This window comes from Aspergillus stella-maris, assembly GCF_047715825.1.
Source record: "Aspergillus stella-maris strain CBS 113639 unplaced genomic scaffold BDV14scaffold_108, whole genome shotgun sequence".
NCBI classification, from domain to species: domain Eukaryota; kingdom Fungi; phylum Ascomycota; class Eurotiomycetes; order Eurotiales; family Aspergillaceae; genus Aspergillus; species Aspergillus stella-maris.
The window spans coordinates 1-15,635 of record NW_027396902.1 but is presented as its reverse complement, the minus strand read 5'-3'; the positions used below and the strand labels follow the sequence as shown (position 1 = coordinate 15,635).

Sequence of the window (15,635 nt, the reverse complement as noted above, 5' to 3'; positions counted from 1 at the left end):
ACTGTTCTGATAGTACTCTATACTCTGTTGTATACTCTTAGTGTACAGAACTGAGACTCGAGGATTGGAACTCGAGGGAAACTCTTAACCCGTCAAGCAACGGCTGACCAGTCTTGACACTCTTGACGGCGCCTCGTACGACCAGCAGTGGCTTCTTATCGCGGGGCAACCAGCAGTCAGTGCCAAGCTCGCCCGCCAACAGCCCTTGGCCCAGGGTTAGTGCACGCCACGCGAGAAGTCAATGCTACCTAAGAGCTAACCAAACTTTGCTGCACCGGGCAATAACTACTGACTATGCGGAGAATCCGCTTATCAGCGTCGCGCAGGTCAAGCCCGAGCGGCTCAGCCTCGGCGGGTTATTCACGGAGTTTGGCTTTCTTTCCTCGCGTTCTTATATTTCGCCCCCTCCTTCTTTTCCTTCCCTCTCCTTCTCCTGTCCATCCCTCTCTCTCCCTCCCGTCCTCAGCCTGAGTCGCTCTCTCAAGCCATGGGTTACGACAAAGACGACGGTATCACCGTCGCGCCCAGCAACCCCGTCTACGATGTTTCCACCGCCGAAAAGGGTGTCATGGAGGTGCCCGCGGAGAACGAGCTTCACCGCGCCCTCAAGGCCCGTCATATTACTATGATTGGTATGAGACGCTGTCTGCTACTGTCGCTGTCATCGCAACTAATGTATCGCAACTAGCCATTGGTGGTGCCATTGGTACGGGTCTGATTATTGGAACTGGTTCAGCGCTGGAAAGGTATGCGACCTTGGTCCCGGAGTCCTATTTCCGCTGGCTAACTTTGTTCTTTCTAGGGCTGGCCCCGGCGCAATCCTCATCTCCTACGCTTTCATGGGTTTCATCGTCTATTTGGTCATGTGCGCTCTCGGAGAGATGGCCACTTGGTTGCCTCGATCGTCTGGTTTCACTGGTTATGCCGTCCGCTTCTGCGATCCTGCTTTGGGTTTCGCGCTGGGTTATACGTATGTTGCTACGACTGGAGAATTTGGGGGTTGCGCTAACGACTGTCCAGATACTGGTTCAAATATATCATCGTCACGCCGAATCAATTGACTGCGGGAGCACTGGTTATACAGTATTGGTTGCCAGCAGATAGGGTCAATCCAGGTGTATGGATTACAGTATTCCTGGTCTTAATCGTGTTTATCAACTACTTCGGTGTCGGCTTCTTCGGTGAATTCGAGTTCTGGCTCTCGTCCTTCAAAGTCGTCGTCATTCTCGGCCTGATTCTCCTCTCCTTCATTTTGATGCTTGGAGGTGGCCCTGACCATGACCGCAAGGGATTCCGCTACTGGAAGAACCCTGGCGCGTTCAACTCGTATATTGAAGAGAACACCAGCGCCGGACGCTTCTACGCCTTCTGGTCCACCATGGTCTCTGCCACCTTTGCCTACCTCGGTACCGAGCTGGTCGGAGTTACAGTCGGCGAGGCTCAGAACCCTCGAAAAACGATCCCGCGGGCTATCAAGCTCACTTTCTACCGTATCCTCTTCTTCTACGTGATCAGTGTCCTGCTCGTTGGCACTCTGGTTCCCTACAACTCCCCTCGCCTCGAGGCAGCCAACGACGAAAGTACTTCTTCCGCCGCCTCGCCCTTTGTCCTCGCCATCGAGCTCTCCGGCATCCCTGCCCTCCCCGACATTCTCAACGCCTGCATTCTCCTCTTCGTCTTCTCCGCCGCCAACTCCGATCTCTACATCGCGACCCGAACAATCTTCGGTCTCGCTAAGGAAGGAAAGGCCCCCAAGATCCTCACCACCACCGACCGCCGCGGTGTCCCCTACGTCGCGCTCGGCCTGTGCTCTCTAATCGCCTGCATCGCCTACATGAACGTCTCCTCCAGTTCCAAGACCGTCTTCGGCTACTTCGTCGACCTCGTCACCATCTTCGGTCTGCTCTCCTGGATCTCCCTCCTCGTCACCCACATCTTCTTTGTGCGCGCCCGCGAAGCCCAGCAGGTCCCCAAGAGCGAACTCGCTTACACAGCGCCCTTCGGCGTCTGGGGCTCCTACTTTGCTCTCTTCTGGTGCATCGTCGTCTCGTTCACGAAGTCGTTTGACGTGTTCACCGGCGATGAATTCGACTACAAGACCTTTATCACTTCTTACCTCGGTATCCCGCTCTACCTCATCCTCATCTTCGGGTACAAGTTCACCATGAAGTCCAAGCGTGTTCTGCCCCATGAGGCCGATCTCTGGACAGACAAGGATGCCATCGACCGTGAGGAGGCCGCTTACCTTGCGCAACAGGAGGCCAAGAGGGCCGCGCAGGGAAAGACAGGCGAGCAGGCAAACTGGTTCTATCGGACATTTGTCTCGTGGTTGTTCTAGGCTCCGCCTTTTTTTCTATCTGTTTGTTTAGATCGAGTGCAGAAGCGAATGATTGATGCAGGGCGTCTACGGAGTACCTTTGAGACGTGCCTGCGATGAATATGATGTTATGCTTGTATGCTTAATTAACTAGCCTACCTTATGTATGTATTCCCTGGAAGAATCACGTCTTGGTTTAGCGTTCGTGCTGTGTGTGCTGTATAAATGAAACGAGAACCATGCCCCTGCTTCATGATTCAAGAACTTGATTTATAGTTACGGGTTAATTACAGAGTAGTCTTCTCGAATCCCAATATCAGCAGCATCTACTGCGAAGTAGTTGGACCGGTGCGCTTCCATGGAAGACATTCAATCCATATGGCGTCACGGGATTCCGTCTGTGTATGCGTAAGGTAGGTATCTAACCTCAGCCATCCAATCCATACCTAGGTGTCTAGGTAGTAGGTATTCTGGAGTCTTCATCTGACCGTCGGAAACAGGACATAGATAGGTCTATCTATTTGACTAGGTAGGTTCAATGTGATGTCCTTAGTGACGTGTAATCATCATTATTTATTCATCATTGATATTCATTCGTCTGGCTTGGCTTATACTATATACCTAACAAGAAAAGAACAGAACCGAACACGCAACGCCAACCTGTTTAAAGCTGAGTAACCCGAAGGATAAGTAAAGGGGGAGGCGAAAACTGTGCAAAAATATATATTTTTGTTTTCTTTTCGTTAGAATGGGCATTTGCGTTTAAATTTGAATTTGGATTTGGGTTTGAGTTTGAATGAGGGCTATCTGCGTCGTCGGAGATCGAATGTATGCTGGTCGTCCCAGTGGAGCGGGTTCCATTTGTCGAACCCTTGTAGATCTTCTTCGGTGATAACGTCGTATTCTTCGTCTTCTTCATCCTCATCTTCATATTCGTCCTCGGTCTCATTCCCACCAGTAGCGTCTGATGGTTGAGGCGTAGAGGGCGGGCCATTAACGACCTCAAGGTCTGCGTCCCAGTCGATATTGGAGTTCTTGTGGAATCCGCTCTCCTCAACCAGGAACTGTCCGAGCTTAAGGACTGCATTGAATGCTTCTGAGCCTGTTGGGACAATATACTCAGATGGCAGAAGGAAACCGTAGCTACCGCGATCGCGCAGCTTGATCTGGTAAGCATATCGAGTCTTCAATTGGTGGTAAAACCAGTCGAGGCCACTACCTCCAGAGCTACCGCCGACAGGGAAGAAGCTCTTTTGGCTCGCGGACTTGTCCTTGTTGGCGGGGGTGACGATGCCTTCGCAGGCGGACGTGACGTCGTAGATCTCGTGGGTTGTTTGGCGAATGACCTTTGCTAGGCCGAGGCCGAGCTCTTCGAGGCTTTCGAGGGTTGGTGGGACGGAGGAGCAGGAGTAAGAGAAAGGGTAGAGGATTTGCTGCGAGTAAGAGTGGAAGTCGAGAAAGCCGACTATTTTTGCGTTGCTGTTTTCCGTCTCGTTGAGAGCCCATTGGGCTAGTTGGCGGGATTCGACGCCTTCAAAGGGTTCTTCACCTGCGTAGCTCTCGGAGCAGGGGTTCGTTTGAGTCTGGTCGCCGTCCCATTCGAAAGACCAGGATCTGTCTAGGTCCACGCCGGGGCAGAAGCGGAAGCTAGTCGGTTGGCGGTTCTTGCGCCATAATCGATCGTTATCCCATGAGTAGACATACCCGTCTGGGTTGATCGTGGGGACCAGAACCCAGTCATAGTCTTGTAGTAGACTTGTAATGGCTTCGGATGTTCCATACTTGGTTATGAGGTTGTATGCAATGTATGTAACTGTTGAGGTGCTGATCCATTCCCTGGCATGGCTGCCACCGACAACGAGGATTGTCGGGCGCGGCTCGCTCGAGGTTTCAGGATCGCGGTTGGCGCCTAGTCGCAATGCAGGAATCTCGCGACCTTCATGCGAAACTCCGACGCTGGTCAGTCGTACATGAGACGTAAACATGTTTGCCATGAGGTGCATCCAAGGTACGATGACATTCAATGGCTGGTAATCCTGGAAGAAGATGTCGGGCGATTCGCGAACGGAGGGGTTACGCATGTAGAGCTCGTCTAGTCCAGGAGGTCGGCGACTCGGGTACGTGGCATAGATCACTTCCGGTAAGTTATCGATGAGAGGGGTATAGGCAGTCTGGAGTGACTCTGGTAGTAGGCCGAGCAGCGACGGAATCTGAGAAGTTAGCCTTGTGCAAGCCGCGGCGAGACTTTGAACAACCTACAACTTCCTCCGCCAGTCGAATATCGACAAACTCGGCAGTAGACGCCCAAACGTCCAAAAACAGGATGCTGGTCGCCTCTGCTAGTATTTCTGCGTCTTTCGCGTTCTGTACGCGGAATCGGAGAACGACGTCACTGCCGTATCGGGCGGAGCCATGAGGAGGGGCAGCATTATCGTTTATGGGCCGGGCGATGTGCGATTCGGAAACACCCCATATTGATTCGATTACCCAGTCTCGAAGACGTATCCACGGTCGTCGGGGCGAGGGACGTGACGATAGTAGAGAGACAGGCTCAACGGGCGGCGGAGGCGTGATGCTGGAACCTGCGGGAACGGCGGCAGCTAATGCGACCAGCAGCACGAGAGCAAGGAGCGTATGAAGGGTGCGCATTGTGAGGGGTGACCTCAGTGGATCATTGTCTCACGACTAGGTCGCCAGCACGATGGAGTAGACAAGAGTGGTGGCTCGTCGGCAAGAGGAGGAGTGATGACGAGTTAAGAATTCGAGATCTCCAAAGGTTGGGGTTGAAGCATGTGGCAGTGCTGTTGCCTGAGGGCTAAGGCATTTATGGTCTCGTGCGGCTCCGGATTCAGCTACCATGGTCCATTTCACTCGCTTCTTTGTCATGAAAGCTTCGCATGGTGAATAGTTGTCTATTCAAGATATATTCACCTATCGGTCGGAATCCGGACAAGTGACTTGATCTACTCTGTATAGGAATTATTTGAGCAGGAGGCATCGACATACTGCACTACTATAACCTCGGAACAAGTGGATCAAACCTTCATCTGCTCGTGGTCTGGACTCTGGATCGAAACTGTCACTTTGTCTGCACGGCATTCAAACCCTAACGCGTACTCTACTCTGTATGCCTGTGGTCCACCATTGCCTTCATCATTATGGAACCAGGAGAACTTCCAGAATTCGCTTCATCCCCCATCTACTCGTTCCTATCTCCATACTATTGTGAACATATATCTTTGGTAGATGTTGAATGTATATATCCGACGAGGGGCTCAATACGAGAAGCGGAAGATACAAATTCCAGTCATCCACGGTGTACCGAGTCATTGACCTACATACATCTAAAGTATTGCTAACTAATCGATGCTGATCAGTGTGGAAACAGAAATAGAAGCGAACCACGCAGTCGCAGTGACGCAGCCTATGCTTATGCCCGAGGCAGCGGTGCTCTTCGCTGATGAGAAGTCACCACCTCACCGACAGTTGACGAGCTTTATCCAAGCTTTTTATGTAGAAGCACCTTGTCAGCAATTCTCTCACATTGTGTCTTACAATCCGATGGAAGATATAAAGTAGTAATATCAAGATGGTCTCGGTAGATTGCTCCGCACCGGATTGGGACTAGTGGACCGGATCGCTGGGACGATTGACTGTCCAGCATTGCCTGCTCCAGTCGGGGGGTCTGGACTCTTACTGTCGAAGGAAACCGAATCGTAAGGCAAAAGGTGCTGTCGGTCCAGACCGTTTGTTCTTTTGGATTTGAGCATGGCTTTGACTGCACCGACTTTCGCACAGTATGCAGTCAGTCCTCGCTTACAGACTGTACTGCGTCCACAGTCATTTCCCCCAGGATACCCAACCAGCCAAGTTGAGTCTGTGAAAGAACATATAGTGTATTTGGTTGGGTTGTACAAAGTCAACAGAGTGTTTCGTAGCTGGCGATCGGCACCCAATGGCGATGCTGTCAGAGTGGACGAGCTGACGAGTAGTTGTGTATGCAGCGGTGGTGGGAGAGGCCCAGAACACACGTGCCTCGCCCAGCCAGCAGCAGCTTGTTTTGTTCGGCCCGCCAATTCTCGTCCAGCATCATCTTGCATCGTCATCTCAGCTCCTCTCCTCTCCGGTATTCCTTTCTCTTCCCTCCTCTTACTAGTTACTACCTTCTCGCCCTCTTGTCCGTCTTGGATTCATCCTTACCCCGCCTATAGAACGCCTGTTGTTGTCCGAGGCACTCCGCCTAGGCTTACATCGACAGGTTCCTTGGATCCTCCACGCCCGACTTTCCTCCCCTCACTGACTCTCGCATGCGCGTCTTATCAGCGTTCTTCCCTCCACGATTTTACGGTCAAGAAATGTGAAAAGCCTCTAGGTGTTTGGATTTCTATCATTGCTGCGCAACCGCCGCCTTTATTGATTTTCTTCTTGATCGACTATCCGTGCCCCTTCGCCCCCTTTTCCCCCGGTTTCACTCCTGCTTCAACGATCGTCAGCTTCGTTTCTCCCCTCATTGCCTACCCGACTGTCCCTGTTCGCTTCGCCTTTTCGTTCGCGATGACCAGTAGGTTTTGTCGCTGGTAATTCCCGACCCATTCCGACTCGAACGCCGCTCCGGACAGCCGCCCCGATCGCGTTGCTGCAAAAACAGACGGATGTGCTTGCAGGGATTGCTTATGGGTCTTTCAGACATTCCTGGTTGCAGGGTATTCTAGGATAAGGCTCGGCTCTGCCTGCCATCGTCATGCATTGGAAAGGATTACGACTGGGCGCGTTATATGAGAGCGAATCGAAACGAAACCTCGCCGAGCCGCAATCTCGCCATAGTGAACAGCTCGCTCGCCCTACCCTTTCAACTACAAACCTGCCACCGCGAGCCTCGGAATCCTCTCCTCGATCGCAGACTCCTTCAAGACTAGGCGACGATGACCAAGAGCAACCGAGCAATGGTGGCTTTGCCGCGGGAAATGCGTCGCTCAAGTGCAAGGTGCCGAGTGCTTTGCACCCAAGCCGAGACACTGCAAATCGGCCGCGCGGGAATCGGTTCAGTCTCATGAGACTTCGTCATGCCTCCGATCCTCAATTATCGAAATCATATGCCAAGGCCGAAAGTGAAGCACCTCCAGTACCTAGCATACCGCCGCGTGAGTTATCCCTGTCCTTGGTATGTTTGTTTGTTCACTGCTGACGTAACTGTCCGCAATCCCAGCTCCTACCATCATCACCACTGCGCCCACAAGTCACGAAATGGACCAGCCTGTAAAGCGAAAGGGCAAGTTCAATATTCTCCCAGACACTAGGAAGCTATCAATGGACGCTTTACCAGAACAGCCTTCACCCAGCGAAACGGCCAAACAATCCCAAGACTCAACAGGGTCACATAGTGCCGATGCCTCTTTGGCGACGTCAACAACGAGTACAGAAGAGCCGGGTCGCCTCTCAACAACATCAATACGAAGCGGTGGGCGCGATCGACCCAATGGTTCTCATCGCTCGTCGGTCGTGGACGTTCGATACTCCGAGTCGTCTCGTTCTGATCAAAGCGCTGGGGGGAACAATATTTCGCGAACAAACTCGCCTATTGGAAATACATCTACTACCCACAAATTCTTTCGCATGCCTCGTCTAAAGCGCAATCGCGTCCAATTTCCGTTACCCCCGAGACCTACCGGGTCGCAGTCGCCTCAAGAAGGACACCCGGGGTTAACCCAATCTATGTCCGTTCCGGATGGTCCACCACGAGGTTCTGACGCTTCCGATGGACAAGACCACATCTCTCCGCTTCCATCTCCCTCTCGGTCATCTGCTGGTCTACCAGGGGTGCGTCCCCATCTCTCCAGAAATGACTCCGCCACTTCCACGCATTCCATCCATTCGACGCCGTCGGCTCGTGATGGCCGTAGTCGCAGCTTCAACCGAGCGAGATCCTCGACACTAGACTCCGTCACCAACATGCGCGACACGGAACCACAGCCATCTCCCAACCAACCCTCTTCCGGCCGAACATCCTTTTCAACGACTGGTCGCAAAAGTTTTGGTGATATTTTCGGAATCTCTCAGCGTTTGAGACAGAACTCGGAGCCGGGATATATCCGGAATAACGGTTCTCCTAGTGGTACCAGGGGCGCTTCGACACCCTTGAGCAAGGTTCAATCGTACCCGAAACGAGAAGAAGATGACACACCGGCAACGTATCTCACTCGACTTGAGGAGAACATCCCAAGGAGCACAGTTGCCGGCGTTCTTTCTCAGTCAGGCGAAGACTTCTACAAAAACGCACTGCGCAAGTTCATGCGAGGGTTCGCATTCTTTGGGGATCCGATTGATATGTCCATTAGGAAGCTCTTGATGGAGGTGGAGCTGCCCAAAGAAACACAGCAGATTGATCGATTCCTTCAAAGCTTTGCCGATCGGTATCACGAATGTAATCCGGGCATCTTCGCATCTACTGGTACGTCACCTTCCCTTGAAAATCCCGCGTCCTCATATACTAATTTCTCTACAGATCAAGCATATTTCATCGCGTTCTCCATCCTTATCTTGCACACAGACGTCTTCAACAAGAACAACAAGCGTAAGATGCAAAAGAATGATTACGTGAAGAACACCCGCGGCGAGGGCGTGGCGGAAGACGTTCTGGAATGCTTCTACGAGAACATTTCGTATACGCCATTCATTCGCATCGACGAGGACACAAATCTGAGCAATCGCCATCTGCCAAAACCGAAGAAGGCTCTGTTCCGCGTACCCAGCGCCGAAAATCTATCTCGGGCGTCCAAAGAGCCTGTCGATCCGTACGCATTGATTATGGACAATAAACTCGATTCTCTGCGCCCTAGTCTCAAGGAAGTCATGAACCTCGAAGACCCATACCGCTGCAACCCAACAACGGGCCCGCCGAACATTGACAGCCTGCACCAAGCGTTTGCCAAGTCAGCGGTCCTGCAAATTGTCTCCGCTCGGTCTCGTCCGGACGCTTTCATGCCGGCTAGCATGGAAAATCCCGCCGATTCCAACCCTGGTCTGGTGGATATTAAGGTAGCTAAGGTCGGACTCCTTTGGCGAAAAGACCCCAAGAAGAAAAGAGCGCGGTCACCTTGGGGGGAATGGGGTGCTATTCTGACCTTGTCGCACCTTTACTTCTTCAAAGACGTGGCTTGGGTTAAGTCCTTGATGGCCCAGTGCGAAGCCCATCAGAAGGAGGGCCGTCGTCGTGCCGTTGTGTTCAGTCCTCCTATAACCGACTTCAATCCCGTTGCCATGATGTCGACGGATCATGCTGTTGCGCTGCTGGACACGAGCTATAAGAAGCACAAGCACGCTTTTCTATATGTGCGTCCAAACTCCCTTGAGGAAGTCTTCCTAGCCAACAACGAGACCGACATGAATGACTGGCTAGCGAAACTCAACTACGCGGCAGCGTACCGTACAACGGGTGTCGGCACGAAAGGTCTGGCCATCACAAAATACGATGCTCAGCGTAACCGAATGAGTCGACGGCCTTCTTTCCAGTCTGAAATATCAAGGATGTCCGTAGATAACAGCGCGATGTCGCCAGGCTCGGGTATAGGTGGAGCCGAAGACTTGTTAATCGCCCGCAGCCAGCTCATGCAGCAAAAGATCAGGGAGGCGAACGAGTCCTTGTTCATAGCTCAGAAACAGCTTGATGACATTCTGCGAAATGCCAGACATCTACAGGTGATGACCCCTGTACACACGCGGGCAAGAGAACAATTGATCCTGGCTGCTGGTCGTATGGCGGCGAAGCTCAAGTGGGTACGACAGGATATTTGGCGGACCAGAAGCCACCGGGAGGTACTGGTCCGCGATCTGGGCGAGGACACCGACCAGCCGAATACGCTACCGGAGCCACAGCGCCTTCGCCTGGAAATACCAACCTCCAACCCAACCATTGCCGACTCAGGAGATGTCAATAGTGACAAACAAGTGTCTCCGTTGACTACGACTGCCAAGTCTCCAAGCATACCCAAGTCGCCGAGTATTCCGCCCGAGAAGCCCCCATCTGTCAGACAGATCTCGTCGCCGGCATCGAGTATGGGTGGCCCACGGCGACCGAGTCTTGCTACGTCCGTGACTTCTCCCGATATCATGTCTCGTGCGGGTAGACCAGCCTCAATCGACAATATCCACGACCGAACCAAATCTGTCTCTCCTCATCCTGCAAATGGCCTACACCGCGAGCCTTCTGTGCTCAGCTCTGGCAGCAAACCGGAAGTAGCAAGCCTCGCCTCCAAGACCTCCAAGCTGACCCTTCCTGGAAGCTATGAGGATGGTGAAGAGCGTCTTTTGCGCGAAGCCGGGCTGTTGGACAAGAGCGGTTCGCCTTCCCGCAAGGGCTCTGTGACCGTCGACAGCGTTGACTCAGAATCGAAGAAGGACGATGAAAGCTCCCAAGGCGACCGAATGAGCCGAGTCCGCCACAGCTTCCACCGCACATTGCGGGATTCTTCTGGTGGGAATCACCCGCGGGGTAGGAAACGCGATTCTGTTCCGAATGCTGCCACCACAGAAGACAGCCAAGGTACAAGTGAAGGTGGCGGTTTGTCTCGCAAGGGAGGCAGCTTCACTGTACATGGCAAGAAGGCTTCAATTGTGACCTTCGGCCCCGACTGGCAGAATATGCCCCCCGAAGAGCGACTTAAGCTGCGGAAACCTACTCCTTCAGAAGAGCCTCGCGCCTCTGACACCGATCTTATTAGTCACGAAGGCTCAATTCGCTCAGGAGTTCGAGCTTCAATGGACATTCCAATGAGATTATCGGAAGAGAAGACGGATGACAGACTGGACACCCGCTCAGTCCGCTCCGAAGGCGCCGCCTCTGCTGTTTCTCATGATGCTCCGTCCACAATCATCCACCAGGCTCAAAGCCTATCCCCACTTCCAGTAAAGGAAGACGGTATCGACGATGCCCAAACCCCAACGCTACCACAAGCCGTACACGCATGAAAGAATTTCCCTCCTATCCGACCATGACTTCTTTACTTCTGACTTCTTGTTCCGTGACGAAGTTTATACCCTTTCGCTTACTTTTTCCTTGGTTACTAAGCGTCTTTTCTCCCTGTAATTTTGCATCTCCTCTTTTCGGCTCCCCAGGGGCCGACTCGACTTGATAGACTTACGCCCACTGTGGTCTTGATACCTTTTCTTTCCCTTATTCTTCTCCTATCTGTTCTATTTGCATGGTCGAGTGGGCGGACGGTTTATTCTTTTTGGGTCGGACATCGAATACTAGGTACAAGGGTTGTTTTACTTGCTTGTTTAGCTAGGTCTTGTTTGCTCGTGACTGTCTGTGTCTGGGATGATTGGCATATATGGTAAATTCAGCATCTAGTAAAGGCAATTCAAAAGTCTGGTTTGACGTATCAACTAGTATCGTTTTTCCTGCAGCGTACCTCTTCCTGGCTGCAAGATTCCGTTTGGTCTCTGCTCTGTTTGCGTTTGCATCTGCGACTTGGTCTGTCTTAACCATTCCCAGAAATCAATTTGCTCTTATCCTTTTCTTACATTTCCGCTCTATATGAGAGGTAAATAAGATGGTTTTCTTCACCTTTTCTATGGTCATCTGAATTCAATGCTCCTATTTTTAACCTTCATTGCCGAGAACATACCTTCACTGGTCTCACAGAATCAGACAGAATATTGACACTCTTCTTCTTCCCTCTGTTTCTGTTTTCCTTTCTGCCTGTTGACTCTCTTGTCTTCTCTTCCTCCTCTTCTTTTACCCCCCCCCCCCCCTTTTCTCTACCTCTACCTCTACCTCTACCTCCATCTCCACCATACTCACCCCCCACTCGCTTCTATCATCAGCAACGAACGGACCCTTGCTCTCAACCTCTTAACGTCCACAATTCCTTTCTCCTCTCATCTAAATTTCTCATTATATCCTCTCCATGGCTAATATCCCCTTCTCTCCTGAATTTTCTATATCATTACCCTCACCAACACCACCCACACCAGAGGCGGCGCCAACAACACCCAAAACAACAACAGCAACACAAACACAAACACTCCTCTCCGCCTTCCCACTCAGAACGCTGCTCATCACACTCCTGTTTCGGATTCTAAACATCGTCCTGAAGACGATTCTGCATCTCGTCTCTCTTACGATCTGGATTTTCTCGCCTGTTCTGATCAGGATCTTGGTGGTGGCAGTCATGATGAGGAAGTTGTTAGGTTTGGTGATGTCACGTGAGTGTGGCCTTTGATTTTCTAGGGGGTTTGAATGGGTTTGGATATGGTTATTTTCTCTTGGTGTTTATGTTTGTGTTTCGTTTGTTAGTCTTTATCTGGCGGGATAGCTCTCTGGTTGTCGTTGTGGTCAAAAGTTACTGACTTGTTTTGTTTTGTTGACTAGGTCGGCGTGCAGACTCCTCTGCCTCTGCCTCTCCGTCTGCCTCTGCCCCCTCAATTGCTGGTGTTCCGAACAATCTTGAGCCTTCTGAATCTGCTGGGCCTGACACTGAGAAGGACGGCCCAGACCCAGACTCAGACTTCGACCTCAATAATAACTACCCGCCTCCCTCGGCGCTGGACTTGGAATTCAAATCTGAGCTGCAGCTTAGACCTGGCTCATTGCTTGATTCCGACTCGGAGTCTCTGTCTGCTCGCAACTCTGGCATCGAGAGTGCTACCGAGAGTAAGGGGAGTGATGATGAGTGCCACTGTGATAGCAAGAGCTATGGCCTCAGGACCAGTCCCGCTTCCAACTCGGTTTCAAGTGAAGACCGGAGTGTAGGCGAGTCTCGTGATGGGAGGGAGCAAGAACCGAATCTCCAGCCTGAGACCGCCGAGCTTGAACACACATCACACGTTCAGGACGAACATGAGGATGGAGTTTCTATGGCCAGTATCGAAGAAACCTCCGTCTCGGTGTCTGAGTCTGTGCCTGTATCCGGTGCGGATAACTCTACTTCTACCTCTGCTCCGGTTCCTACTTCTACGGCATTGATGCTCAGATCGATTGATTTTGCACCCCTCCCCCCGGCTATCTTGCGCAACAGATCTAAAACGCTATCGTTGGCACCATCGCTGCCAGCGCCGTCTCCAATTATCTCAGCACCTCGATCGCAGCGAGCCACGCTCCCGTCTGAAGATTTTCAGCTTGCTCAGGATCCCTTGTCGCTCTCCCGTGACGGTACCGTCTGCACCAATGTGTCACAGCCCATCAAGAAGAAAGACAAACAGTCCAACAGGAATATGACAAGCCATGAAGTCGAGACAACACTCGAGGGCAGGGCGGTTCTCGATCTAGCGAAACTAGCCCCAACGCTCGAGTCCAAAGAAAATGTCAAAGTTGCCGAGCCCATTGCCGAGGATGCCTTCCAGAGATCAATCACAGATGTCGGATTTGGCCTTATTGCGAGGAAGAAAATCCGCGCTGGAACGATCATCTTTGCTGATGAGGTGTTTGCTATATGGGACAGTGAAGAGATGGAGTGTCAGACGCGTGCTGAGGGCGAAGCTTTGCTGCGAAAGAAGGCTAAGAAGATGGGACCAAAGTGGTACGCCGAGTTTGCGTCGCGGTATGAACTGGAAAGGAAGAAGTTGACGAAAGGGGTGAGCCTTGTCAAGACGGGTGCTGGGGTTATGGGCCCGTTCTGGGAGGCGTATGCTCTAACGACGGCGTTGAACGGGCGGGTTGGGTCCATTTATGGGCTCAACTTGGCTACGGTTAACCATGCCTGTATTCCGAACTCCGTCTTGAGGTTTAGGTGTGGGTTTGCCAAAGACCAGAATGGCTGCGTGAACTGGGACAAGAGGCCGAGAATCGGACGAGCAGTTCTGATCGCTTGCGCTGATATTCCTGTCGGAACTGAGATCAACATCTCCTACACCGAGACCTGCGGGTCATCCAAGATGAGACAAAGACAGATGAAGCATTCTTTTGGCTTTACATGCAAGTGCCAAGTTTGCGCAAGGCCAGGTCCGGAAATCGACGGCGTGCTATGCCACTATCAGAAGCTGGGAAAAGCCCTGACCAACCCCGACTACATCACCAATAACCCATCTGTCACCTTTCAAATCGCCGGTGACCTACTTGAGAAGCTTTCGCTGTTGCGGGTGTACGACATGCGGCAACTTGCCATCTGGATCCAGTGCGCTCTTGTCGCGGGCCACCATTCCGATGATGGGCGCGCATTTCAATTCCTCAAAACTGCTAGAGACCTTGCTTTGGTGCTTGAAGGAATGACGAGCAGACTCTATCGTCACATTGAACGATGGCTTTATGATTTGACACTAATGCCCGGATACGGAGGGACAACGAGAGGGTTGAGTTATATCCCAGAGGGCTCGATCTTGAAGGATTATGTTGATCCGAAGAAGATCTTATTCATGAAGGATGTGGCCGCTCTTGATTACATCAGGCTGAACCGCTATCGTCCCGTTACCAGTGGCGATGAACCTAAGTCCGAAGGAGACAAGAAAAATAGGCCAGGTAAGGGACAACGCTGGAAGGTTGTCGAAGGCCTAGATCCTGCTCCTCCACTGCTTAGTATCAAAGCGAAGACCCCCAAGGAGATGTGCCATGGTCACCGCGGTTGCGACGCTGCAGAGCGGTTGAATGGTATGGCCCGAAGACGTCAAGCTCAGCGAAAGAGCCGTCAACAGTCGAAGCGCAGTGCCCGTCAGAAAAGAAGCCCGGACTGCGTCGATCCCGAGAAGGACTTTTTAGCGGCATACCAAGGACTTGCGAGGGAGATGTTTGGTCCCAATTGGAGGGAACACGACGGTAGCGAGGTCAAGACCGAGACTGCGAGCGAAACAGAGTTTGACATGGAAGGCATGTTCCAATTCTGTATCTGCGACGAGCATTTGAAGCAGCAGAGGGAGGGGAAATTGCATTCTCGTCGCAAGAACAAGCGCCGTCCCCAGAAAAAGCAAACACAGACACCGGTGCTTAAGGACGTTGGCGCTATGAAGGAGGTGAACGTGGTGAATAAGATTAGAGGACATTATTTCGGTGGCGCAGGAACTCACTAGGTAATTGACGATGATTGTCTGTTTCCGTCATTTGTGGGGGGGGGGACGGGCAGCATTTGCTTGGATGTTTGAGTACAGTTTCTTGTTGATCATCTAGATGCATTTTGTCTTTCGTGTTCTTGATAGCTCCTGGAATAACGATAGTTGATAGATTTTGTTGAAGACCGCAGACCGTCAAGCCACAGTTGGTTCGTAGTCAGCTTTGAAATAAGACAAGGATGACTGGTACGGCATACTGTTCGAACAAAAGGGCAATAACTCTTATTACACGTAATCAAGCGTATACCGCCTAATCAACCGCCTACCTTGTAAGCTTTGC

At 51.9% G+C, this 15,635-nt stretch overlaps 6 protein-coding genes across 6 annotated transcripts; 4 read left to right on the top strand and 2 right to left on the bottom strand.

The window, feature by feature from the left end:
- Positions 1-274: 274 nt before the first annotated feature.
- On the top strand, positions 275-2,600 carry BDV14DRAFT_184980 (dicarboxylic amino acid permease agtA). The gene is made up of 4 exons (XM_073770601.1): positions 275-632; positions 689-746; positions 803-970; positions 1,021-2,600. The coding sequence occupies exons 1-4, from the start codon at positions 488-490 to the stop codon at positions 2,336-2,338; spliced, it is 1,689 nt and encodes a 562-aa protein (XP_073622201.1). The 5' UTR covers positions 275-487; the 3' UTR covers positions 2,339-2,600.
- A 304-nt stretch (positions 2,601-2,904) lies between these two features.
- Positions 2,905-5,060, bottom strand: BDV14DRAFT_184979 (M14 family metallopeptidase). Its single transcript, XM_073770600.1, has 2 exons — positions 4,577-5,060; positions 2,905-4,527 (listed from the first exon to the last, which is right to left on the bottom strand). The coding sequence occupies exons 1-2, from the start codon at positions 4,964-4,966 to the stop codon at positions 3,121-3,123; spliced, it is 1,797 nt and encodes a 598-aa protein (XP_073622200.1). The 5' UTR covers positions 4,967-5,060; the 3' UTR covers positions 2,905-3,120.
- Positions 5,061-5,796: 736 nt separating this feature from the next.
- On the bottom strand, positions 5,797-6,378 carry BDV14DRAFT_184978 (uncharacterized protein). Its single transcript, XM_073770599.1, has one exon. It carries the CDS (start codon positions 6,085-6,087, stop codon positions 5,902-5,904), a length of 186 nt encoding a protein of 61 aa, XP_073622199.1. The 5' UTR covers positions 6,088-6,378; the 3' UTR covers positions 5,797-5,901.
- Positions 6,379-6,978: 600 nt separating this feature from the next.
- BDV14DRAFT_13150 (Arf family guanine nucleotide exchange factor SYT1) lies at positions 6,979-11,439 on the top strand. The gene is made up of 3 exons (XM_073766123.1): positions 6,979-7,458; positions 7,524-8,765; positions 8,820-11,439. The coding sequence occupies exons 1-3, from the start codon at positions 7,059-7,061 to the stop codon at positions 11,279-11,281; spliced, it is 4,104 nt and encodes a 1,367-aa protein (XP_073622198.1). The 5' UTR covers positions 6,979-7,058; the 3' UTR covers positions 11,282-11,439.
- A 697-nt stretch (positions 11,440-12,136) lies between these two features.
- On the top strand, positions 12,137-13,228 carry BDV14DRAFT_184976 (uncharacterized protein). The gene has a single exon (XM_073770598.1). It carries the CDS (start codon positions 12,226-12,228, stop codon positions 12,538-12,540), a length of 315 nt encoding a protein of 104 aa, XP_073622197.1. The 5' UTR covers positions 12,137-12,225; the 3' UTR covers positions 12,541-13,228.
- BDV14DRAFT_184974 (uncharacterized protein) lies at positions 13,226-15,486 on the top strand. Its single transcript, XM_073770597.1, has one exon. It carries the CDS (start codon positions 13,283-13,285, stop codon positions 15,314-15,316), a length of 2,034 nt encoding a protein of 677 aa, XP_073622196.1. The 5' UTR covers positions 13,226-13,282; the 3' UTR covers positions 15,317-15,486.
- Positions 15,487-15,635: the final 149 nt, after the last annotated feature.